General features: G+C 32.9%; 1 protein-coding gene across 1 annotated transcript; it reads left to right on the forward strand.

Annotated features, from left to right (window-relative positions):
* The first annotated feature begins 13772 nt into the window (after positions 1 to 13772).
* LOC18995824 (uncharacterized) lies at positions 13773 to 16369 on the forward strand. The gene has a single exon (XM_006846755.4). It carries the CDS (start codon positions 14806 to 14808, stop codon positions 15871 to 15873), a length of 1068 nt encoding a protein of 355 aa, XP_006846818.1. The 5' UTR covers positions 13773 to 14805; the 3' UTR covers positions 15874 to 16369.
* Positions 16370 to 21001: the final 4632 nt, after the last annotated feature.

Below are 21001 nucleotides of genomic sequence, written 5' to 3' on the forward strand. Positions count from 1 at the left end.
TAAATCCCAAAATTATACCATTTAACATTTCACTCAACTATTTCTTATATAATTTCGTAAAATCCATATTTATTTTGATCGTATTTCCAATAGTCCCCGTGACACTTGAATTGTAAAATTACAATTTACAGAGGTATATTAAATGATGATGAAGTTTCTATAAGGCCTAAGCTTTATGAAAGAAAAATAAAATCTCACTTCAAATCCTCATTTCAAAAAGCACTATCGGTATCGAAAATCTTCATGATGGTTCTAAAATTAATTTTTGACACTAAAAATAAAAATAAAAATAAAAAATTACTACATATCTTGTCGATTTGTGAACACTTAGTTTAAAGCAAAATGAATGGTCTAAAAGATATTTTTGCAATATACACTATTTTTAAAAGGGATTGTAAACAATGAGACGATTTATACAAAGTGGTCATAGTTACTTAACCATATGATGTGAAGTTTGATAGTTTGGATATGTCACAAAGTTCAAAAAAATTTCTTTTAAAGTTTGAGTTTGATAATGAAATAATTACAACTACTCAATTTCACATTCAATGGTCAAGATTAACACCGCATCTTGTACCATGGTCTCGTTCTATACTTTCCTTTTTTAGAATTTGAAATCCTATTTATTTTTTTTCACAACCGCTGAGATAATTGATTTAAAAGATTTTCAATGCTCCAATTCAAATTTTTCTTGAGCTTAATGGACTTTAACAGTACCAAACCATATTCATTTTCGTCTACTCTTAAATAATAAGATTTTAATTTGAACAAGTTGCATAAAGTTGCAAAATTGAAAGGACAATCCGTGTGTAATAATCCGTAAATAAATAAATAAATAAAAATAATATCAATCAATAATAATAATAATAATAATATCAATAATAATAATATCAATAATAATAATAATAATAATAATAATAATAATAATAATAGCAATAATAATAATATTATTATATATATATATATATATATATATATATATATATATATATATATCCAGAAATAATTTTGAGTAAAAGTTCTTTTTGATAATAATACACCATAGAGACCATTTTTTTAGCCTTTCTTAAAATACTTTAAAAATCAAAATATTATTAAATATGCGAATAAACCATTTCTATTTGAGTGGACCTTGGGTCTACCATCTTTTCCTTTCTTAACTTTTGGAAAGGATAAGTTTAACCTTTTATGTGCCTTAATATGTGCCCCAGGCCAATTTCCATTTACACCTCTTTTGATGAGGTGTTATAAAAAAGAAAAAAAAAAGTTCTCCCTTATATACGTATGAGTTCTTTTCTCTTGGAGTAGTCCTTCTCCGACCATCCCTTTTTAACAGCCTAATAATGAGGTCTTCCTTCGCGTATATAATTTTTACTTCTGCCATGTAGTCAGCAATTTCAAGGGGCTTGACCATCCGACAATAGTTAGTTCCTCCAAAGAAAATAAAAAGGCGAGAGCAGTAACCGTACAAAGTAAAGCTTTGGGACTCTAAACCTTGAATCTCTTAATCCATTTTGAAGGTCCAGACCTATATATGGTTCCGATGAATCAAATCTGATGAGCAACTGTAAATGACATCATCTTCCTAAAAAATAGTTTGTTTTAATAAATGGTGATATTTTCGTCCAGGATCTTTATTTTATAAGTTTTATGTGCAAATGACTGCCTTATTATTTGAAAACTGATATGTCTGCATTTGATTATAGCAGTGTCTGTGAAATGTTTATTTGCGAATTAACATCCCATAAATTGTGATAATTCCATATTCTTAGATTTCTATAAGAGTTTTTCTATACATACTAGATTGGCAATTATGCTAGAATGTCTTTACGAATTGCTACCTTTCTGAATTTGAACCCAAAATATTTGACTGGTTATTTTTTAAATGTTATTGAAAGTGACTGTTATTAATGGTTTCAGTGAAATTCATATTAATAATTTCAGTGATATGTTGAGTACGTGATATTGCTGCTTTCGAATGTTTAAAGAGATTTAGAAATACTTTAAGTATGCAAGTGGACTCATCCAGTTCGCCGATGAGGCATAAGTGGACCTATCCGGTACCCCGGTAGGGATTAAGTGGATTCATCCGGTACGCCGATGAGGTATAAGTGGACCTGCAGGGATTAAGTGGACCTATCTGAGACGCCAATAGGGATTAAGTGGAACCATCAGGACGCTGATTGGACGCCAGTATGGTAGTTTGTGAAATCCTTTGAATTATGCACTGCCGTTAAAATGTTATATGCATTTCAATTATTCGGATTATACTTAATTATGTATTTTTTAAAGTGAAACTGTTGAAGCATTTCTGTTAATAGATCTCCTTTTTGAAAATATCGATATCTTTCAACCATGATTATTTTTAGGATTATGATGATCACTTACTGAGTAGCCAGACTCATCAAACTATAGTAAACATTTTTTTCAGGATAATTGCGGTTTCATATTGAGTGCTCGTCTTGATCAACTTTAGAAGATATTGTAGTTGTGCTTAAACTTTCTTTTGTTATTTTGTAAGAATTCTTCATTGTAAATTTGTCCTGTGAAGAGATGTATATATATTTAGACCTTTATGTTAATATTAGTTATGAATAGAGTTTATATAGATTTGAAGAAAAAAAAAAGGGGGTTTTGATTTTGATTCAATGCATGGTAGATATCTAAAATTGCTTTGTTTTGACTGTCACATCTCAGAAATATCAGTATTTTAAATTCTTGGGGTGTGACAATTATGGTTTTAGAGCAATAAGTTTAAGATTATTAGGAAATTTGAAGAATGTATTTAAAATCATATTTATTGTGTGTACAGACCGGGATGAAGTCAAGATCCAGAATAGCTAAAGCTAATATGGAAGGAATTCACAAAGCCTCGATAAATATGGTTGCTCTAATGCAACATCATATGGAAAACAACAATCCACCCAGGCAGTCAGTTACGGGAAATGGTGGGAGTAATATCGAACAATTTAAGAAATTGAACCCACTTTCGTTTAAGGGTGCTGTAAACCCACTAGAAGCCGAGGGATGGATTATGCAATTGGAAAAAATATTCGAGGTAATAGAATGTCCTGATGATAGAAGGGGGCCTTGGCAGTTTTTATGTTAGAAGGTGAAACACAACATTGGTGACCGATGACAAAATGAGTATTGGTCAAAGAAAATAAACCCTTGACTTGGGAAGTATTTCTATAGGTATTTAATGAAAAGTATTTCCCATATTTTATTTTATACCAAAAAGAAATGGAATTTCTGGAATTAATCCAAGAAAACCGGACAGTAGCACAGTACGAGGCCAAGTTTACTGAATTGGCCAGGTTTGCACCACATATGATTAACAATGAGGCAAGAAAGGTGAAAAAATTTGAAAGGGGTCTTAAACCAGCTATTAGAAGCAGAATATCAGTATTAAAATTGAGAACTTATGCTGAAATAGTGGATCCAGCCCAAATTGTCGAAAAAGATTGCGAAGATTACCAAAATATGAGAAATCAGAAAAGTCAGGTTATACCCATACCATCTAATTGACAACAGTTTGAAAGGGCAAACAAAAAACCAATGCCCTTGCCGCTTCAAAGCCTAATAGAACCATGTAAAAAATGTGGGAAAAAGCATGGGTCGAGCCCTTTTTATTGGAATACTGGAGCTTATTTTAAATATAGAAAATTGGGGCACTAGATTAGATAATGTCCTAGCTTACAGATGCAACAGCTTCCAAAGCAAGGAAAGATAGCTCAAAAGCTTCAGATGAAAGGAAGATTATTTGCTATCACCCAACAAGACGCTCAGGCCTCAAAATCAATGATCCAAGGTACTCTTATTATCTTCCAAAAAGTAGCTCATGTTTTGATTGATCCTAGATCTACTCATTCATTTGTGTCACCACACTTTGCATGCTACTTAAAGGTAGAACCAAAACAATTAGAATACATTCTAGAGGTAGCCCACCGATGGGAAATTCAATTGACACCAATATAGTGTACAAATCCTGTGTAATAAAGATAGAACAAAAGGAACTGTTGGTTGATTTAATACTCTTAAAAATTCAAGATTTTGATGTAATCTTAAGCATGGATTGACTTTCTGCATACCATGCAAGTATTGATCGTTACAAGAAAATGGTTACCCTTAGTATTCTGAATCAACCAGTATTTTACTTCAATGGTATCAAAGAAGACTCCCCATCATATTTAATCCCCTGTATTCGAGCTAATCGCCTCTTTCGAAAAGGGTGTCAAGACTTTCTTGCCTAGATCAAAGAAGATAGAAAGGAAGCGATAAATTTGGATAGCACTCCGGTTATTTGAGAATTTCGCGACGTTTTCCCTGAAGAATTGTTAGGATTACCGCCTGACAGGAAAATTGAATTATCTATTGAATTACTGTCAGGAGTAGCCCCAATTTCTAAGGCACCTTACAGAATGGCACCTGCAGAACTTAAAGAACTTAAACAACAATTAGAAGAATTATTAGATAAAGGTTTTATCAAGCCCAGTGTGTCACCTTGGGGTACTCCGGTATTGTTTGTTAAAAAAAAAGATGGGACCATGAGATTGTGTATCGATTATATACAGTTGAACCAAGTGACAGTGAAAAATAAGTATCCATTATTCAGAATTAATGATTTATTTGATCAATTACAAGGATCACAAGTGTTTTAAAAAATTGATCTTAGATCTGGATACCATTAGCTTAAGATTAAAAGTGAAGATGCTCCTAAGTCAGCTTTCAGAACAAGGTATCGCCATTATGAATTTTTAATCATGTCTTTTGGATTAACCAATGCACCGGTTGCATTTATGGATTTGATGAATCGAGTCTTTAAGCCTTTTTTGGATAAATTTATTGTGGTATTTATTCATGATATTTTAATTTATTCCAAGAATCAGAAGGAACATGATAAGCATGTAAGAATGGTATTGCAAATATTAAGATAAAAGAAATTGTATGTCAAATTTAGTAAATGTGAATTTTGACTTGAACAAGTGACATTTTTAGGACATGTCATATCAAAGGAAGGTCTATCAATTGATCATTCAAAGGTTGAAGCCGTTGTTAATTGGAAACAACCAAGTAATGTGACTGAAGTTCAAAGCTTTTTGGGATTGGTAGGATATTACAGAAAATTTTTAGAAGGGTTTTCTCGAATCGCAACCCGATTGACTCAAGTGACACAGAAAAATGTCAAATTTGAGTGGACAAGTGAATGTGAAGAGAGTTTTCAAGAATTAAAAGTTCGATTAACTTCAGCACCTATTTTAACTATTCTTGAGGGGAGTGGGGGATTTGTGATTTATAGTGATGCTTCACATAAAGGCGTGGGCTGTGTATTAATGCAATATGGGAGGGTAGTGGCCTATGCATCCAGACAGTTGAAAGAATATGAGAAAAAATATCCAATTCATAACTTGGATCTGGCTGCAATAATATTCGCTTTGAAAATGTGGAGGCATTATATATATGGTGAGCAATTCGAAATATAAACAAATCATAAGAGCTTGAAATACCTCTTCTATCAGAAGGATTTAAATATGCGGCAGAAAAGATGGATGTATTTCTTAAAAGATTATGATTGTACAATCCATTATCATTAAGGAAAAGCTAACGTTGTGGCCGACTCTCTAAGTAGAAAATCTACGAGAATCTTAGCTTATCTAATGATCCAAGAAATGAGATTGTTAGAGGAAATAGTGGATTGGCATCCGGCTCCGTCCATTAATGATGTGGTAAGTATGATTGCCAACATTAAGGCAGAACCCCAATTAATCCAACAGATTCGATCGGCACAAAAAAAAGACCCTCAGCTTATAACAATTGTAGAAGAGGTGAAGCTGGGAAAGAGAGACAAATTCTCTATATATAGTGAGGATTTGCTAAGATTCAAAGGTCGGGTTTGTGTCCCGAATGATGAGAGTATGAAGAAAGCTATCTTAGAAGAAGCACATCACTCTCGTTATACGATACATCCCGAAAGTATTAAAATATATCAAGACCTGAAAAAACCATTTGGTGGAATAATATGAAAAAAGAGGTAGCATTATTTGTGTCTAAGTGCCTAACATGCCAGTAAGTAAAAGCTCAGCATCAAAGGCCCGCTGGGTTGTTGTAGCCTTTACCCATGCCAGAGTGGAAGTGAGAGCACATCTCTATGGATTTTGTCTCTGGCTTGCCTAGAACAAATTCAAGACATGATAGCATTTGGGTCATTATGGACCGGCTGACCAAAGCTACCCACTTTCTGCCGATTCGCACGACTTACACGTTGGATCGACTGGCCCAGTTGTACCTGTGTCATTGACTTCACAGGAAGCTAGGATGACTATTGCAACAATCCTAAAATTTCAAAAAAAAAATAAAAAATAAAAAATAAAAAAAATAAAAGGAGAAAATATGCTTTTAAATAGGTGATGTTCTGTTTGAATATGATGGTCCTTGAGGACCATCACTGTTTTCAAAAACTTTTGCTTTGAATTAACTTTTGCTTTGCCTTTACTTTTTTTCCTTTCCCCGCTTTTGCCTCATGCTGCTTGCAGCTGGCAGCGTCCTTTAGCGGACATGGTTTTCGTACGATAAACGTTTGCTTTTAACGCGACACCTCAGGTATGAGGTAGAGCGTAAGAAAATAATATAATAATACGTTATAAGAATTTAAATAGGGGATGTAAGCACTCCCACCCTAAAACAAAATTTTGAGATCTCTCTCTCTGGTCGAAGCACAGTGAACTTCTCTCTCGAACTGAAATTTTTATCGGAAGCTCCCTCTCAAATAATTGTGGGTAAGTGACATCGTCCTTCTAAAAAATAGTCTATTTTTAATAAATAGTGATATTTTCGTCTAGAATCTTTATTTTATCAGTTTTATGTGTAAGTGACATCGTCTTCTTGAAAAATAGTCTATTTTTAATAAATAGTGATATTTCCGTCTAGAATCTTTATTTTATCAGTTTTGTGTGTAAGTGACATCGTCTTCTTGAAAAATAGTATATTTTTAATAAATAGTGAGATTTCCGTCTAGGATCTTTATTTTATCAGTTTTGTGTGTAAGTGACATCGTCTTCTTGAAAAATAGTCTATTTTTAATAAATAGTGATATTTCCGTCTATGATCTTTATTTTATCAGTTTTATGTGTAAGTGACATCGTCTTCTTGAAAAATAGTCTATTTTTAATAAATAGTGATACTTTCGTCTAGGATCTTTATTTTATCAGTTTTGTGTGTAAGTGACATCGTCTTCTTGAAAAATAGTCTATTTTTAATAAATAGTGATATTTCCGTCTAGGATCTTTATTTTATCAGTTTTGTATGTAAGTGACATCGTCTTCTTGAAAAATAGTCTATTTTTAATAAATAGTGATATTTCCGTCTAGGATCTTTATTTTATCAGTTTTGTGTGTAAGTGACATCGTCTTTCTGAAAAATAGTCTATTTTTAATAAATAGTGATATTTCCGTCTAGGATCTTTATTTTATCAGTTTTATGTGTAAGTGACCTCATTGTCTCGAAAAATAATCCATTCTTTTTAAAAATGAAATGAAATAATTATTTCTGCTTATTATCATGAATTTTAGGCGCGATAAATTTTATGCGCACGTGACTTCATTATCATGAAAAATAATCTTTTTAATAAAAATTGTGATATTTTATCTATGTTAGAAATTTTGAATGCTGTAAATTAAAAAAAATAAATTTATTTATTTTTCTTGTTTATTGTTAGAAATAAATGTGATATTTCTGCTTTTAGTAAAATTGTGATATTTCTTTCTACTGTTTTGAATATTTAGACATTGTAAAATTCGTGTGCAAATAACTGCCGTATTATTTAAAAATTGACATTTTTGCAATTGATTATAGTATTGTTGTGAAATGTTTATTTGCAAATTAACATCCCATAAATTGTGATAATTCCGTATTCTTGAATTTTTATAAGAGTTTTTCTATACATATTAAATTGGCAATTATGCTAGAATGCCTTTACAAACTGCTACCTTTCTAAATTTGAGCCCAAGATATTTGATTGGTTATTTTTGAAATGTTATAGAGAGTGACTGTTATTAATGGTTTAAGTGAAATTCATATTAATGGTTTCAGTGATATGTTGAGTACATGATATTGCTGCTTTCGAATGTTTAAAGAGATTTAGAAATAATTTAAGCATGCAAGTGGACTCATCCGGTTCGCCAGTGAGATATAAGTGGACCTATCTGGGACGCCGGTAGGGTTTAAGTGGACTCATCCGGTACGCCGGTGAGGTATAAGTGGACCTGCAGGGATTAAGTGGACCTATCTGGGACGCCGATAGGGATTAAGTGGACCCATCAGGACGCTGATGGGGTATATAGGTGACCTACTTGGGACGCCAGTAGGGTATTTTGTGAAATCCTTTGAATTATGTACTGCCGTTAAAAGTGTTATAAGCATTTCAATTACTCGGATTATACTTAATTATGCAATTATTGAAAGTGAAATTGTTGATGCATTTCTGTTAATAGATATTCTTTTTAAAAATATTGATATCTTTCAATCATGATTATTTTTAGGATTATGATGATCACTTACTGAGTAGCCAAACTCATCAAACTATAGTAAACATTTTTTCAGGATAACTACGGATTCATTTTGAGTACTCCTCAAGGGCAACTTTGGAAGATATTGTAATTGTGTCTAAGTTTTTTTTTTTGTTACTTTGTAAGAATTCGTCAGTGTAAATTTTTCCTATCAATAGATGTATATATGTTTTGTCTGTCACATCTCGGGGTGTGACAATTATGGTATCAGAGCAATAGGTTTAAGATCCTTAGGAAATTTAAAAATCTTTTTCAATAATCAGGTACACAAATTTAGAGGACTAAATTTCTTTAAGGAGGGAAGAATGTAACAATCCTAAAATTTCAAAAAAAAAAAAGGAGAAAATATGCTTTTAAATAGGTGATGTTCTGTTTGAATATGATGGTCCTTGAGGACCATCACTGTTTTCAAAAACTTTTTCTTTGAATTAACTTTTGCTTTGCCTTAACTTTTTTTCCTTTCCCTGCTTTTGCCTCCTGCTGCTTGCAGCTGGCAGCGTCCTTTAGCGGACGTGGTTTTCCCCGCTTTTGCCTCCTGCTGCTTGCAGCTGGCAGCGTCCTTTAGCGGACGTGGTTTTCGTACGATAAACGTTTGCTTTTAACGCGACACCTCAGGTATGAGGTAGGGCGTAAGAAAATAATATAATAATACGTTATAAGAATTTAAATAAGGGATGTAAGCAATCCCACCCTAAAACAAAATTTTGAGATCTCTCTCTCTGGTCGAAGCACAGTGAACTTCTCTATCGAACCGAAATTTTTATCGGAAGCTCCCTCTCAAATAATTGTGGGTAAGTGACATCGTCCTCTTGAAAAATAGTCTATTTTTAATAAATAGTGATATTTTCGTCTAGAATCTTTATTTTATCAGTTTTATGTGTAAGTGACATCGTCTTCTTGAAAAATAGTCTATTTTTAATAAATAGTGATATTTCCGTCTAGGATCTTTATTTTATCAGTTTTGTGTGTAAGTGACATCGTCTTCTTGAAAAATAGTCTATTTTTAATAAATAGTGATATTTCCGTCTAGGATCTTTATTTTATCAGTTTTGTGTGTAAGTGACATCGTCTTCTTGAAAAATAGTCTATTTTTAATAAATAGTGATATTTCCGTCTAGGATCTTTATTTTATCAGTTTTGTATGTAAGTGACATCGTCTTTTTGAAAAATAGTTTATTTTTAATAAATAGTGATATTTCCGTCTAGGATCTTTATTTTATCAGTTTTGTGTGTAAGTGACATCGTCTTCTTGAAAAATAGTCTATTTTTAATAAATAGTGATATTTCCGTCTATGATCTTTATTTTATCAGTTTTGTGTGTAAGTGACATCGTCTTCTTGAAAAATAGTTTATTTTTAATAAATAGTGATATTTCCGTCTAGAATCTTTATTTTATCAGTTTTGTGTGTAAGTGACATCGTCTTTCTGAAAAATAGTCTATTTTTAATAAATAGTGATATTTCCGTCTAGGATCTTTATTTTATCAGTTTTATGTGTAAGTGACCTCATTGTCTCGAAAAATAATCCATTCTTTTTAAAAATGAAATGAAATAATTATTTCTGCTTATTATCATGAATTTTAGGCGCGATAAATTTTATGCGCACGTGACTTCATTATCATGAAAAATAATCTTTTTAATAAAAATTGTGATATTTTATCTATGTTAGAAATTTTGAATGCTGTAAATTAAAAAAAATAAATTTATTTATTTTTCTTGTTTATTGTTAGAAATAAATGTGATATTTCTGCTTTTAGTAAAATTGTGATATTTCTTTCTACTGTTTTGAATATTTAGACATTGTAAAATTCGTGTGCAAATAACTGCCGTATTATTTAAAAATTGACATTTTTGCAATTGATTATAGTATTGTTGTGAAATGTTTATTTGCAAATTAACATCCCATAAATTGTGATAATTCCGTATTCTTGAATTTTTATAAGAGTTTTTCTATACATATTAAATTGGCAATTATGCTAGAATGCCTTTACAAACTGCTACCTTTCTAAATTTGAGTCCAAGATATTTGATTGGTTATTTTTGAAATGTTATAGAGAGTGACTGTTATTAATGGTTTAAGTAAAATTCATATTAATGGTTTCAGTGATATGTTGAGTACATAATATTGCTGCTTTCGAATGTTTAAAGAGATTTAGAAATAATTTAAGTATGCAAGTGGACTCATCCGGTTCGCCGGTGAGGTATAAGTGGACCTATCTGGGACGCCGGTAGGGTTTAAGTGGACTCATCCGGTACGCCGGTGAGGTATAAGTGGACCTGCAGGGATTAAGTGGACCTATCTGGGACGCCGATAGGGATTAAGTGGACCCATCAGGACGCTGATGGGGTATATAGGTGACCTACTTGGGACGCCAGTAGGGTATTTTGTGAAATCCTTTGAATTATGTACTGCCGTTAAAAGTGTTATAAGCATTTCAATTACTCGGATTATACCTAATTATGCAATTATTGAAAGTGAAATTGTTAATGCATTTCTGTTAATAGATATTCTTTTTGAAAATATTGATATCTTTCAATCATGATTATTTTTAGGATTATGATGATCACTTACTGAGTAGCCAAACTCATCAAACTATAGTCAACATTTTTTCAGGATAACTACGGATTCATTTTGAGTACTCGTCAAGGGCAACTTTGGAAGATATTGTAGTTGTGTCTAAGTTTTTTTTTTTGTTACTTTGTAAGAAATCGTCAGTGTAAATTTGTCCTATCAATAGATGTATATATGTTTTGTCTGTCACATCTCAGGAATAATAGTACTGTAAATTCTTGGGGTGTAACAATTTTGATACTGGATAGGAGGGTACAAGTATTGCGCAACAAAGAGATTCCTTTGGCCTGTATATTATGGCAGTACCATTCGAGAGAGGAGTTTACTTGAGAACGAGAATATGAAATCAAATAAAAGTACCCCAATCTTTTTCAGCTATCAGGTACACAAATTTAGAAGACTAAATTTCTTTAAGGGTGAAGAAAATAATTATCCGTAAATAAATAAATAAATAAAAATAATAATATTATCAATCAATAATAATATCAATAATAATAATATATTAATTATATATATCCAGAAATAATTTTGAGTAAAAGTTCTTTGTGATAATAATACATCGTAGAGACCATTCTTTTAGCCTTTCTTAAAATACTTCAAAAACCAAAATATTATTAAATATACGAACAAACCATTTCTATTTGGGTGGACCTTGGGTCCACCATCTTTTCCTTTCTTAACTTTTCGAAAGGATAAGTTTAACCTTTTAGGTGCCTTAATATGTGCCCCATGCCATTCTCCATTGACACCTCTTTTGATGAGGTGTTATAAAAAAAAGAAAAGAAAAAGGTTCTCCCTTGTATCCCTTATATACGTATGAGTTCTTAGGGTAACAGAAAAGTACGCTTTGATATTTCTCTTGGAGTAGTCGTTCTCCTACCATCCCTTTTTAACAGCTTAGTAATGAACTTTTTCTTCGCTTATATAATTTTTACTTTTGCCATGTAGTCGGTAATTTCAAGGGGCTTGACCATCCGACAACGGTTAGTTCCTCCAAAGAAAATAAAAAAGTGAAAATAGTAACCGTACAAAGTAAAGCTTTGGGACTCTAAGCCTTGAATCTCTTAGTCCATTTTGAAGGTCCAGACCTATATATGGTTCCGATGAATCAAATCTGATGAGCAACTGTAAGTGACATCATCTTCCTGAAAAATAGTCTGTTTTAATAAATAGTGATATTTTCGTCCAAGATCTTTATTTTATAAGTTTTATGTGCAAATGACTGCCTTATTATTTGAAAACTAATATTTTTGCATTTGATTATAGCATTGTCTGTGAAATGTTTATTTGCGAATTGACATCCCATAAATTGTGATAATTCTGTATTCTTGGATTTCTATAAGAGTTTTTCTATACATACTAGATTAGCAATTATGCTAGAATGTCTTTACGAACTGCTACCTTTTTGAATTTGAGCCCAAAATATTTGATTGGCTATTTTTGAAATGTTATTGAAAGTGACTGTTATTAATGGTTTCAGTGAAATTCATATTAATAATTTCAGTGATATGTTGAGTACATGATATTGCTGCTTTCGAATGTTTAAAGAGATTTAGAAATACTTTAAGTATGCAAGTGGACTCAATCGGTTCGCCGGTGAGGTATAAGTGAACATATCCGGTACGTCGGTAGAGATTAAGTGGACTCATCCGGTACGTCGGTAAGGTATAAGTAGATCTGCAGGGATTAAGTGGACCTATCTGGGACGCCCAATAGGGATTATGTGGAACCATCAGGACGCTGATGGGGTATATAGGTGACCTATTTAGGACGCCAGTAGGGTATTTTGTGAAATCCTTTGAATTATGCACTGTCGTTAAATGTTATATGCATTTCAATTATTCGGATTATACTTAATTATGCATTTTTTAAAGTGAAACTGTTGACGCATTTCTGTTAATAGATCTCCTTTTTTAAAATATCGATATCTTTCAACCATGATTATTTTTAGGATTGATGATCACTTACTGAGTAGCCAAACTCATCAAACTATAATAAACATTTTTTTCAGGATAATTGCGATTTTATATTGAGTGCTCGTCAAGATCAACTTTAGAAGACATTGTAGTTGTGCTTAAACTTTTTTTTGTTACTTTGTAAGAATTCGTCATTGTAAATTTGTTCTGTCAAAAGATGTACGTATGTTTAGACCTTTATGTTAATATTAATTATAATAAAAACAAAAAAAAATTATTTTGATTCATTAGGGGTTAGGTATCTAAAACTGTTTTGTTTAAACCATCATATATCTGTATTTTAAATTATGGGGGTTTACGTACCTCATCCACTACCACCTGCCACGCGTACGAACGTGCGAATGCAAAGCCAAATTCGATGACGTCACCGTGGCCACCAGTGGCGTCATACCGTCACGTCATCGCTGTAGTGCAAGCACGAGGGAAATCCCATCCACTACAATTAAAAATACATAACAAGCCAAAAGATTTTCCGGCACCTGCAGGGCTAATACTATTCATATGCTCTCTCGGACAAAACTAATAATAGGATTCATCTTTTAGATGCCAAATTTTGGGATATGGTCGGTAATCGACCTCAAACAAAAAAAGTATAAGTCTTACCCTTTATGTGCCTCAAAAAAACGCATTCCAAAATTGCAGCATAAATGTTCAATTTTTTGAGAGAATGATCTAGATGTTTGAGCTCTCAAAGTCCAAATTTCTTTTCAATTTATTTTTTTGAAAATAATAATCTAGTTATAATTAGATGGCTTTCAAAATTTTGAATAAAAAAATATCCCAAGTGTTTGCCCGATGAAGTAAATTTTTAAATATACTCGTATAGGAATATATTGCACCTGCTCAATAGCAAATGGGTGAGGTTTGTATAAGATGCCCATCTTATATTATATCAATAAAGTACATTTTAAAATTATGCAGAAAGATGTAGTTCTATTGTGGAAACCTTATTATGGCTTGAAAATCTTTGTTCAAGTCTAATTATAAAGTTTAAATTTCAAAGAATAACATAATCGAGCATATCTCTTGACATTTATAAATCTTGAAAATATATGGTCTAGATAACTTATTATAAGATGCACAATTTTTAAGACTTGAAATTATTTTTTATATCTCGAGGTCGATATAATACTCTCTTTTTTACTTGATTTTTGTGGTGCACCATAATTATACAGTATAAGGTTGTAACCTTATAAACTTTTTCCTCCAATCTAATATTTTAAAAATCAAAATATCAAAAATCCAGATATACAAAATATTAAAATAATAAAAAGTCAAAATAATTGGCCAATTGTCGAACCCGCTTCCTATATTCTCACACGTTTTTACATACCGCCGTTACTTGACGGCAAGCTCAGCCGTTTACCTCTATATATAGAACCCCCCTCCGCTTTGTGCTCGGAAGCCTAAAAGGGAAAGCATTAAACGGCTCTGGTTCATTGCCGTTACGTTCTCCCTCATCTCCCTTACGGCTGTCTAGACTCTACAGTCCCCTGAACCCCTGGTTCTCCTGCAAACGGCGTTAATTGCTCCGAGTATCTACCCTTGCCTGCCGTTATCTCTGAAGTTTCGTTGCTCTTCGACTTAACCGCCGTTATCGCCACCGTTATTTCTCTTCTTCTCCTTTAGATCAGCCGTCATCGTCTCGACCTGCTATTTGACGGTGGATAGATATCAGTTAGGGTTCCGTTACCATGAATTCGGCCCTGGATCGCATAATCCACCATTTACTTGAGGAGAGCGACGATCCCTCATTCCCTTTCTTGGCCAACTCGCCTCCTGATTCTTCTATCACTGACGCCGAAACGTCGCTGGAATCTAACCACTTTTCGCCGGAGTCTTCCCATATCTCCCCTGAATCCTCCAAATTCTCGCCGGAATCCTCCCATATTTTGCCGGAAAATTTCTCTGCGAGCAAAAAGCGGCGATCCGAGTACTCGGACTCCGGTTGTAAGAGCAGCCTCGAGGAGGAGGACGAGGAGGAAGAGGAGAGATTCATCCAGAGCGCGCTGGCCATTGATTTGCCGGGTATTCAAGGATCGTTAACGCATGCGCCGGAAGCTGGCCAAAACCGGCTGGGAGCCAGGGCGGGTGGTCGAAACCGGCCAGTGTGCCGCTTTCCGGGATGGGTTGAGGAGAAAAAGCGGTTTAAGGCATCGGATTCGGTATCCTTGCCCAACAAAACCGGTCTCCAGTCCGGTTTTCGGTTCAGGAGTCCGATTGGAGAGGAAACCGGTTCGAGTTTTTGCCTTGGCCCCTGGTTTTCAGGGGATTGGGATAAGCTTCCCTTAAATGTAAATGACTCGGACGAAATGGTCTTGTACGGCATATTAGAAGAAGCGGCCTCTCTCAAAATCGACTCGAGTACAAAAAAGTCGGCTCACACTTTAAACGTCTCGACTCTTGCCTCAGAAGACTCGGGCTCATCTGTGGAAGGCAAAGCTACGCCTATGAAGGAATTGGCCGTAAATGTAAAAGACTCGGGTCCAGCTTCAAGAGCATCAAACCCGGCTCCGAGTTCAAAGCCGTCGGGTCTAAAAAAGGGGAGACATTACAGGGGGGTACGAGAGAGACCGTGGGGTAAGTTTGCGGCTGAGATCCGTGACTCGGCTCGCCACGGTGCTAGGATTTGGCTGGGTACGTTTAACACGGCTGAGGAAGCGGCTCTGGCGTACGACCAAGCCGCGTATAAAATGCGTGGCTCTAGAGCGCTATTGAACTTCGCTCTGGACCCGGCTCTTGCCAAGCCAATCGCCCCTTGAAGTCTTGACCCGAGCCGAGTCATAAGTTTTATCGAAATCATTGGTGGACAGCCTGGGTCTTTCAATCTCGGGGGCTATTGAATGGACGGTCTAGATTGACCGAGCATGCTGGTCATAGAATGGACAGCCAAGATCTTCCGATCTTGCTGCTCATTGATTGGACAGGCTGGATTATCAAAGCTCTTCCAATCGTGGGAATCATTGAACATGTGGTCTAGATGCGAGTCTGGAGATGACAGCCAGATTCGGCCTGTTGAAGCCGACTTTGCACTTCTGGATCAGTCTTCATACATGTGAACTACATAGCTGGGGAATCGCACGTGTATAGAGTAATTCGACCCTTGTGAACATGGGAAAGATTTCTATGTTGCTAACGAATTGAGTGTTGTTAAACCTAATTAATTAATTGTGAATAGAATTGGGTTTGTAATTATAAAGCACAGTGGATGAAATTCTTTCTTTGCAATTATTAATCAAATAAAGTATTTTTTTCTAATCTCTTTCTATGGGCAAAGCATGAAGGGTATCTCGTTTTTAAGTCTTTTTAAATTCACTATCTAACTGCACATGCATTGTAAAGGGCTCTAGTTTATTATGTTTATTTCATTTTCTTATTTTATTAAATTGGAGTTAGAGATAAAGATGGATGCCAAAAGACTTTATGCTCCTACTTGAGAATACTGTCTATATACTCTCTTGGGAAAAATTTAATGGAGAAGAATTTTTAGGACTTCAAATAGAGATAAAGCTGGATGCGAAAAAGATTTTAGGCTGTTTATTTTTTTTTTTTGGTAAAATTTAATTAAAAAGAACTTTTACGGCCGCAAATTTGATGACGTAACTTCTTCAATTTATGAACTAATCTCAAAAAAAAAAAAATAAATAAATAAAATGGGATTGTTTACTAACAATAGGTGCAAATGCAAGGATACGTGAACGCTAGCTTTTGCATTGGGCACGTGCCTCATCCCCTCTTTTTGTTTCACGTCTTAGAATAATGAAATTATTCTATAGTTATAATATTTTATATTTAATATATTATTATAATAATACATATATTCTATAGTTATAATATTAAAAAAATATCTTTTCATCTCTTATTTTTAACTTCTATATCTTATTAGATTTAAAAATTGAAAATATTACTTGTAAACAAATGGTTTTCATCTTTTCCATCTTACAACCCCGTGGTCCCCTTTGACCATAAATGTTTTACCCAAACAAACATTAAAATGAGACCATATTCAAACTCCATCTCTCTCTCTTTGCTTCTCGGTGAGTTTACCAATCAAGGGGTTTAGCTTGAGCTCAAACACGAGCACACCTTCTTATGTGTGTGAGAGAGATGGAGTTTTAGAGAGAGAGAGAGAGATGGAGTTTAAGTTTTAGGGAGAGAGATGGAGTTTAGAAAGAGAAAGACGATAATGTGAGAGTGAGAGATGGAGTTTGAGTTTTAGAGAGAGATAAAGTTTTGAGAGAGAGAAACGATGATGTGAGAGATAGAGTTTTAGAGAGAGAGAGATAGTGTCATTTCATAAGATGTTGAGATCACCAATACATGGTCAAAAGGGTTTAGGAGGTTGAAAGATAGAAAAGATGGAGTCTTTTTTTTTACAAGTAATATTTTCAATTCTTGGGTCCAATAAGATATCGAAGTTAAAAATAGGGATATTTTCCCTATAATATTTTATACTCAATATATTATTATAATAATACATATAAATATTATAATTAATAATATCTTAACTAATTATAATAATTATATAGTATGTTATATCTTTTGTTAGTATTAATATAAAGAAAAAGTTTATATAAGGTTGCGACCTTAAAATGTAGAATTACAAAGGCACCTAAAAAATCCATCTGAAAATGTTGTTTTAATTTTGAAAAAAACTATAGTTGATCATCTCGACATCGAAATGTATGATTATGAAATGAAAAAAAAATTGAATCCTAGAAATAGTACATCTTGCAATACATTATCTAGACCGTCCATTTTCAAGACTTTCATACATTTATAGATCTACTTGATTTTAACCATTTTTGGAGTTTAAAAATATATAATTAGATATGACAATAGATTTTGAGATAATCTTAAGAATTATTTTATCAAAATTATGAAAAATTTTGGAGATGCACCTTAATTGAATTGTTTAAGGTATAGAAACCACACTTAAGTAATATTGTAATATCATACTAATATATAAAGATATGATATTACTTTATAACTGTTATATTATTAATTATAATATTTGATATGTATTATTATTTTATAATATAATATTTGTATAATATTATAATTATATTATATCATTTTACATTCTATAATATAATACTATAATATTATAATTTTATGAATTATGATATTATCAAATATATTTTAATATTACTATGATAAAATCAATTATATTATATCTTACTATGATGTTATTAATTGTAATATTATTGTATTTTAATATAATAATTTTATACTGCCAAAATATATTTAGATGAGTCAAACAGGGGATTTGTTTTATACCAGGTTAATCCAGAGGCTACCCAAACAACATTATTCTTGAAGCCACGTTTTACGGATACTGAAATTTGTATACCCAGGGTTGGATGCATAACAGGGTTTGCAAATACCCGGACCAAACGAGTTAGTGATTTTAGGGAAAATGGCATAGAAAAAATATCATGTAGAAGAAGGGATTGTATACAATGAGACCCTTTGTCTTTAGTACTGGGATATCACAATTACTTACAACCATCCAATATGAAATCTGATAGTTTGGGTGTGTCCCAAAATTCGAGTTGATTTATTCTGAACTTTGAGCTCGATCAATAAAATAAATACAGCCACACAATTTCACATTTAATGATCAAGATTAATTGTGACCACCTTATACAAAAGGTAAATCGCATCATCATATACTTTCCCGGAGAGGAATTGACAATTGACTCTCCTATTTATTCTCATGTACTAACATACATTTGGAGCATTACTAATAATAATATTAATTAGGTTAGGAATCTTCTCTCCACCCCTCTGAACCTACCCCAAGAAAATCCAAGTGAGAAATAGTCAAGTAATTATGGAGTGTCTTGACACATTGTGAGAGTAGCTTGGTCATAATCAAATTCGAAAAAACATTTCAACTTTCATAAACCTCGTCTACATTTTTTTTTTCTCAAGTTTGGTATTTTTTTATCAAAATAACATTCACAGTAGTCATATTATTGTAAAACCTCTATCATTACAGTACTTTAAGTAATGTAATGTGGTAGTCATTGTGGTAATATGATTATCGTGAAAGCTATTTTGGTTTAAAAAAATATCAAAATTGAGGGAAAATTGTGTAGATGAAGTTTACAAAAAATGAGGATTTTTTTTTCCAATTAAACGAAAATTAAGGTATATTTTTTATAATTTTCCAAAAATATACTGACTAACTAACTACAATTTTGAAAACCAATTGTAGTTAAAGTTGAGTTTTAAATTTCTTTTTACGGGGATTTAGTCAGAGATATTTCTTGTCCTCTATCTTTGGGTGAGAAGTCTCAATCTGATTATTATCTCCCCATAGGAAAAGATGATACTTAAGATTTGTTATTTAATCACGGGATGCGTCAATTTTTAGCCCCCACTTAATTCATTATAAAGTATTGTAAAATTAGCTTTTTGTAAAGTTTGAAAAGTCATCTTATAGTGGTAAATCACCTGATATGGATATAACAATGTCCACTCAAAGGAGCTTATCCATTGTAAAATAAGCATGGACCCGACCCAAACTAAAAAGTCTCAAGCATGTGCTATTAGCCACCTTTTTCCAATGTGTGCCCACTTTCACACTGAAAAAAGTTCATAGTAGGTTGGCACCTTAAAACGTAGAATTAACGTGCACTTCTAAAATTTTTCGAAAAATATTATTTTGATATTGGAAAAACATCTAATTAATCATCTCAACATTGATATGTATGGATATGGAGAAAAAAAGAGCGTTCAACTCCTAAAAATAGTACATCTTGCAACATGTTATCCGAACCGTCCATTTTCAAGATTTTCATGTGCTTAGAGATCTACTTGATTTGAACCATTTTTTAGGTTAAAATTTTATAATTAGAGATAAAAATAGATTCTTGCTCCATCCTATAATTTTCAACACCAAAATTGCATCTCATGAAAAAGTTTGGATATGCACCTTAAATTGATTACTTAAGGTTGCAACCTTATGCAAACCACAGCCTTTTGTAAAAGAGTCGTAATTTCTATGATCTTGTGCTACTTTGAGAGGTTTAGATGTATCTTCGGACTTCTAACGATAAGAGAAGTTAACATGAGGGTGGACTTCTGACTAGGGGTGGGAATTGGGTTGGATTAACATGTGCTCCAAACACATCTACCCAATTGGATCCATGTTTGGACCTAGATTTTGGACCCAATAGGTCAGGTCTACATCTAGCTTAAGATCTTGTAGGATTGAAAAGATCCAGTATATATTAGTGTAAATAAATATTAATAATATTAAATAAATATAAATTATTTATTATAGTAGTTATAATTTTTGTTTCTCAACCCAAACCCAACCTGATCATTCCCACCCTTACCTCCCGCTATGATTGACCTTAAGGTGAAAGGTGAGGCTAGTACAGCATGGAGCAGGGATGGGCCTGAGATGTGGGCTAGCTGAACATTTGAGGGTGCCTTCTTAAGGCTATATAAACCCATTATGGACCCTCTGAGACATATCATATATATATATATATATATATATATATATATATATATATAACGTTAACCACAAATTTCATTGCAATTTGAGAGATCATAATTGTATATGACAAACTGTATATAGCAATAAAAATAAAGAAAATTTAACAAAATGGAGATGAATTATTTATTATTCTTTTCGTTTGCGACTATTTCAACTTACGATCATGTGTTTTTTATGGACATTTTGAAATATTCAATCAAAAGATATAAGTAGGGTGTTAAATTGTACGTCCCTCATAAGTAATTTGATAAATTTCTCTAAGAACAAACGACCAACCTTATCCATATGTCACCTAATTTAGGTCAGATTTGACTTTTGGGTAGGGCCAACATGTTTTTTATGTGAAAAATTAGCCAAATAATATCTTCCTTATT

Source organism: Amborella trichopoda, chromosome 7 (genome assembly GCF_054954075.1).
Source record: "Amborella trichopoda isolate Santa Cruz 75 chromosome 7, AtrichopodaSantaCruz75HAP2 v2.0, whole genome shotgun sequence".
NCBI classification, from domain to species: domain Eukaryota; kingdom Viridiplantae; phylum Streptophyta; class Magnoliopsida; order Amborellales; family Amborellaceae; genus Amborella; species Amborella trichopoda.

What these genes read in the sequence shown, in the direction of transcription:
- LOC18995824 (XM_006846755.4), top strand. Translation starts at nt 14,806, where the DNA reads ATGAATTCGGCCCTGGATCGCATAATCCACCATTTACTTGAGGAGAGC.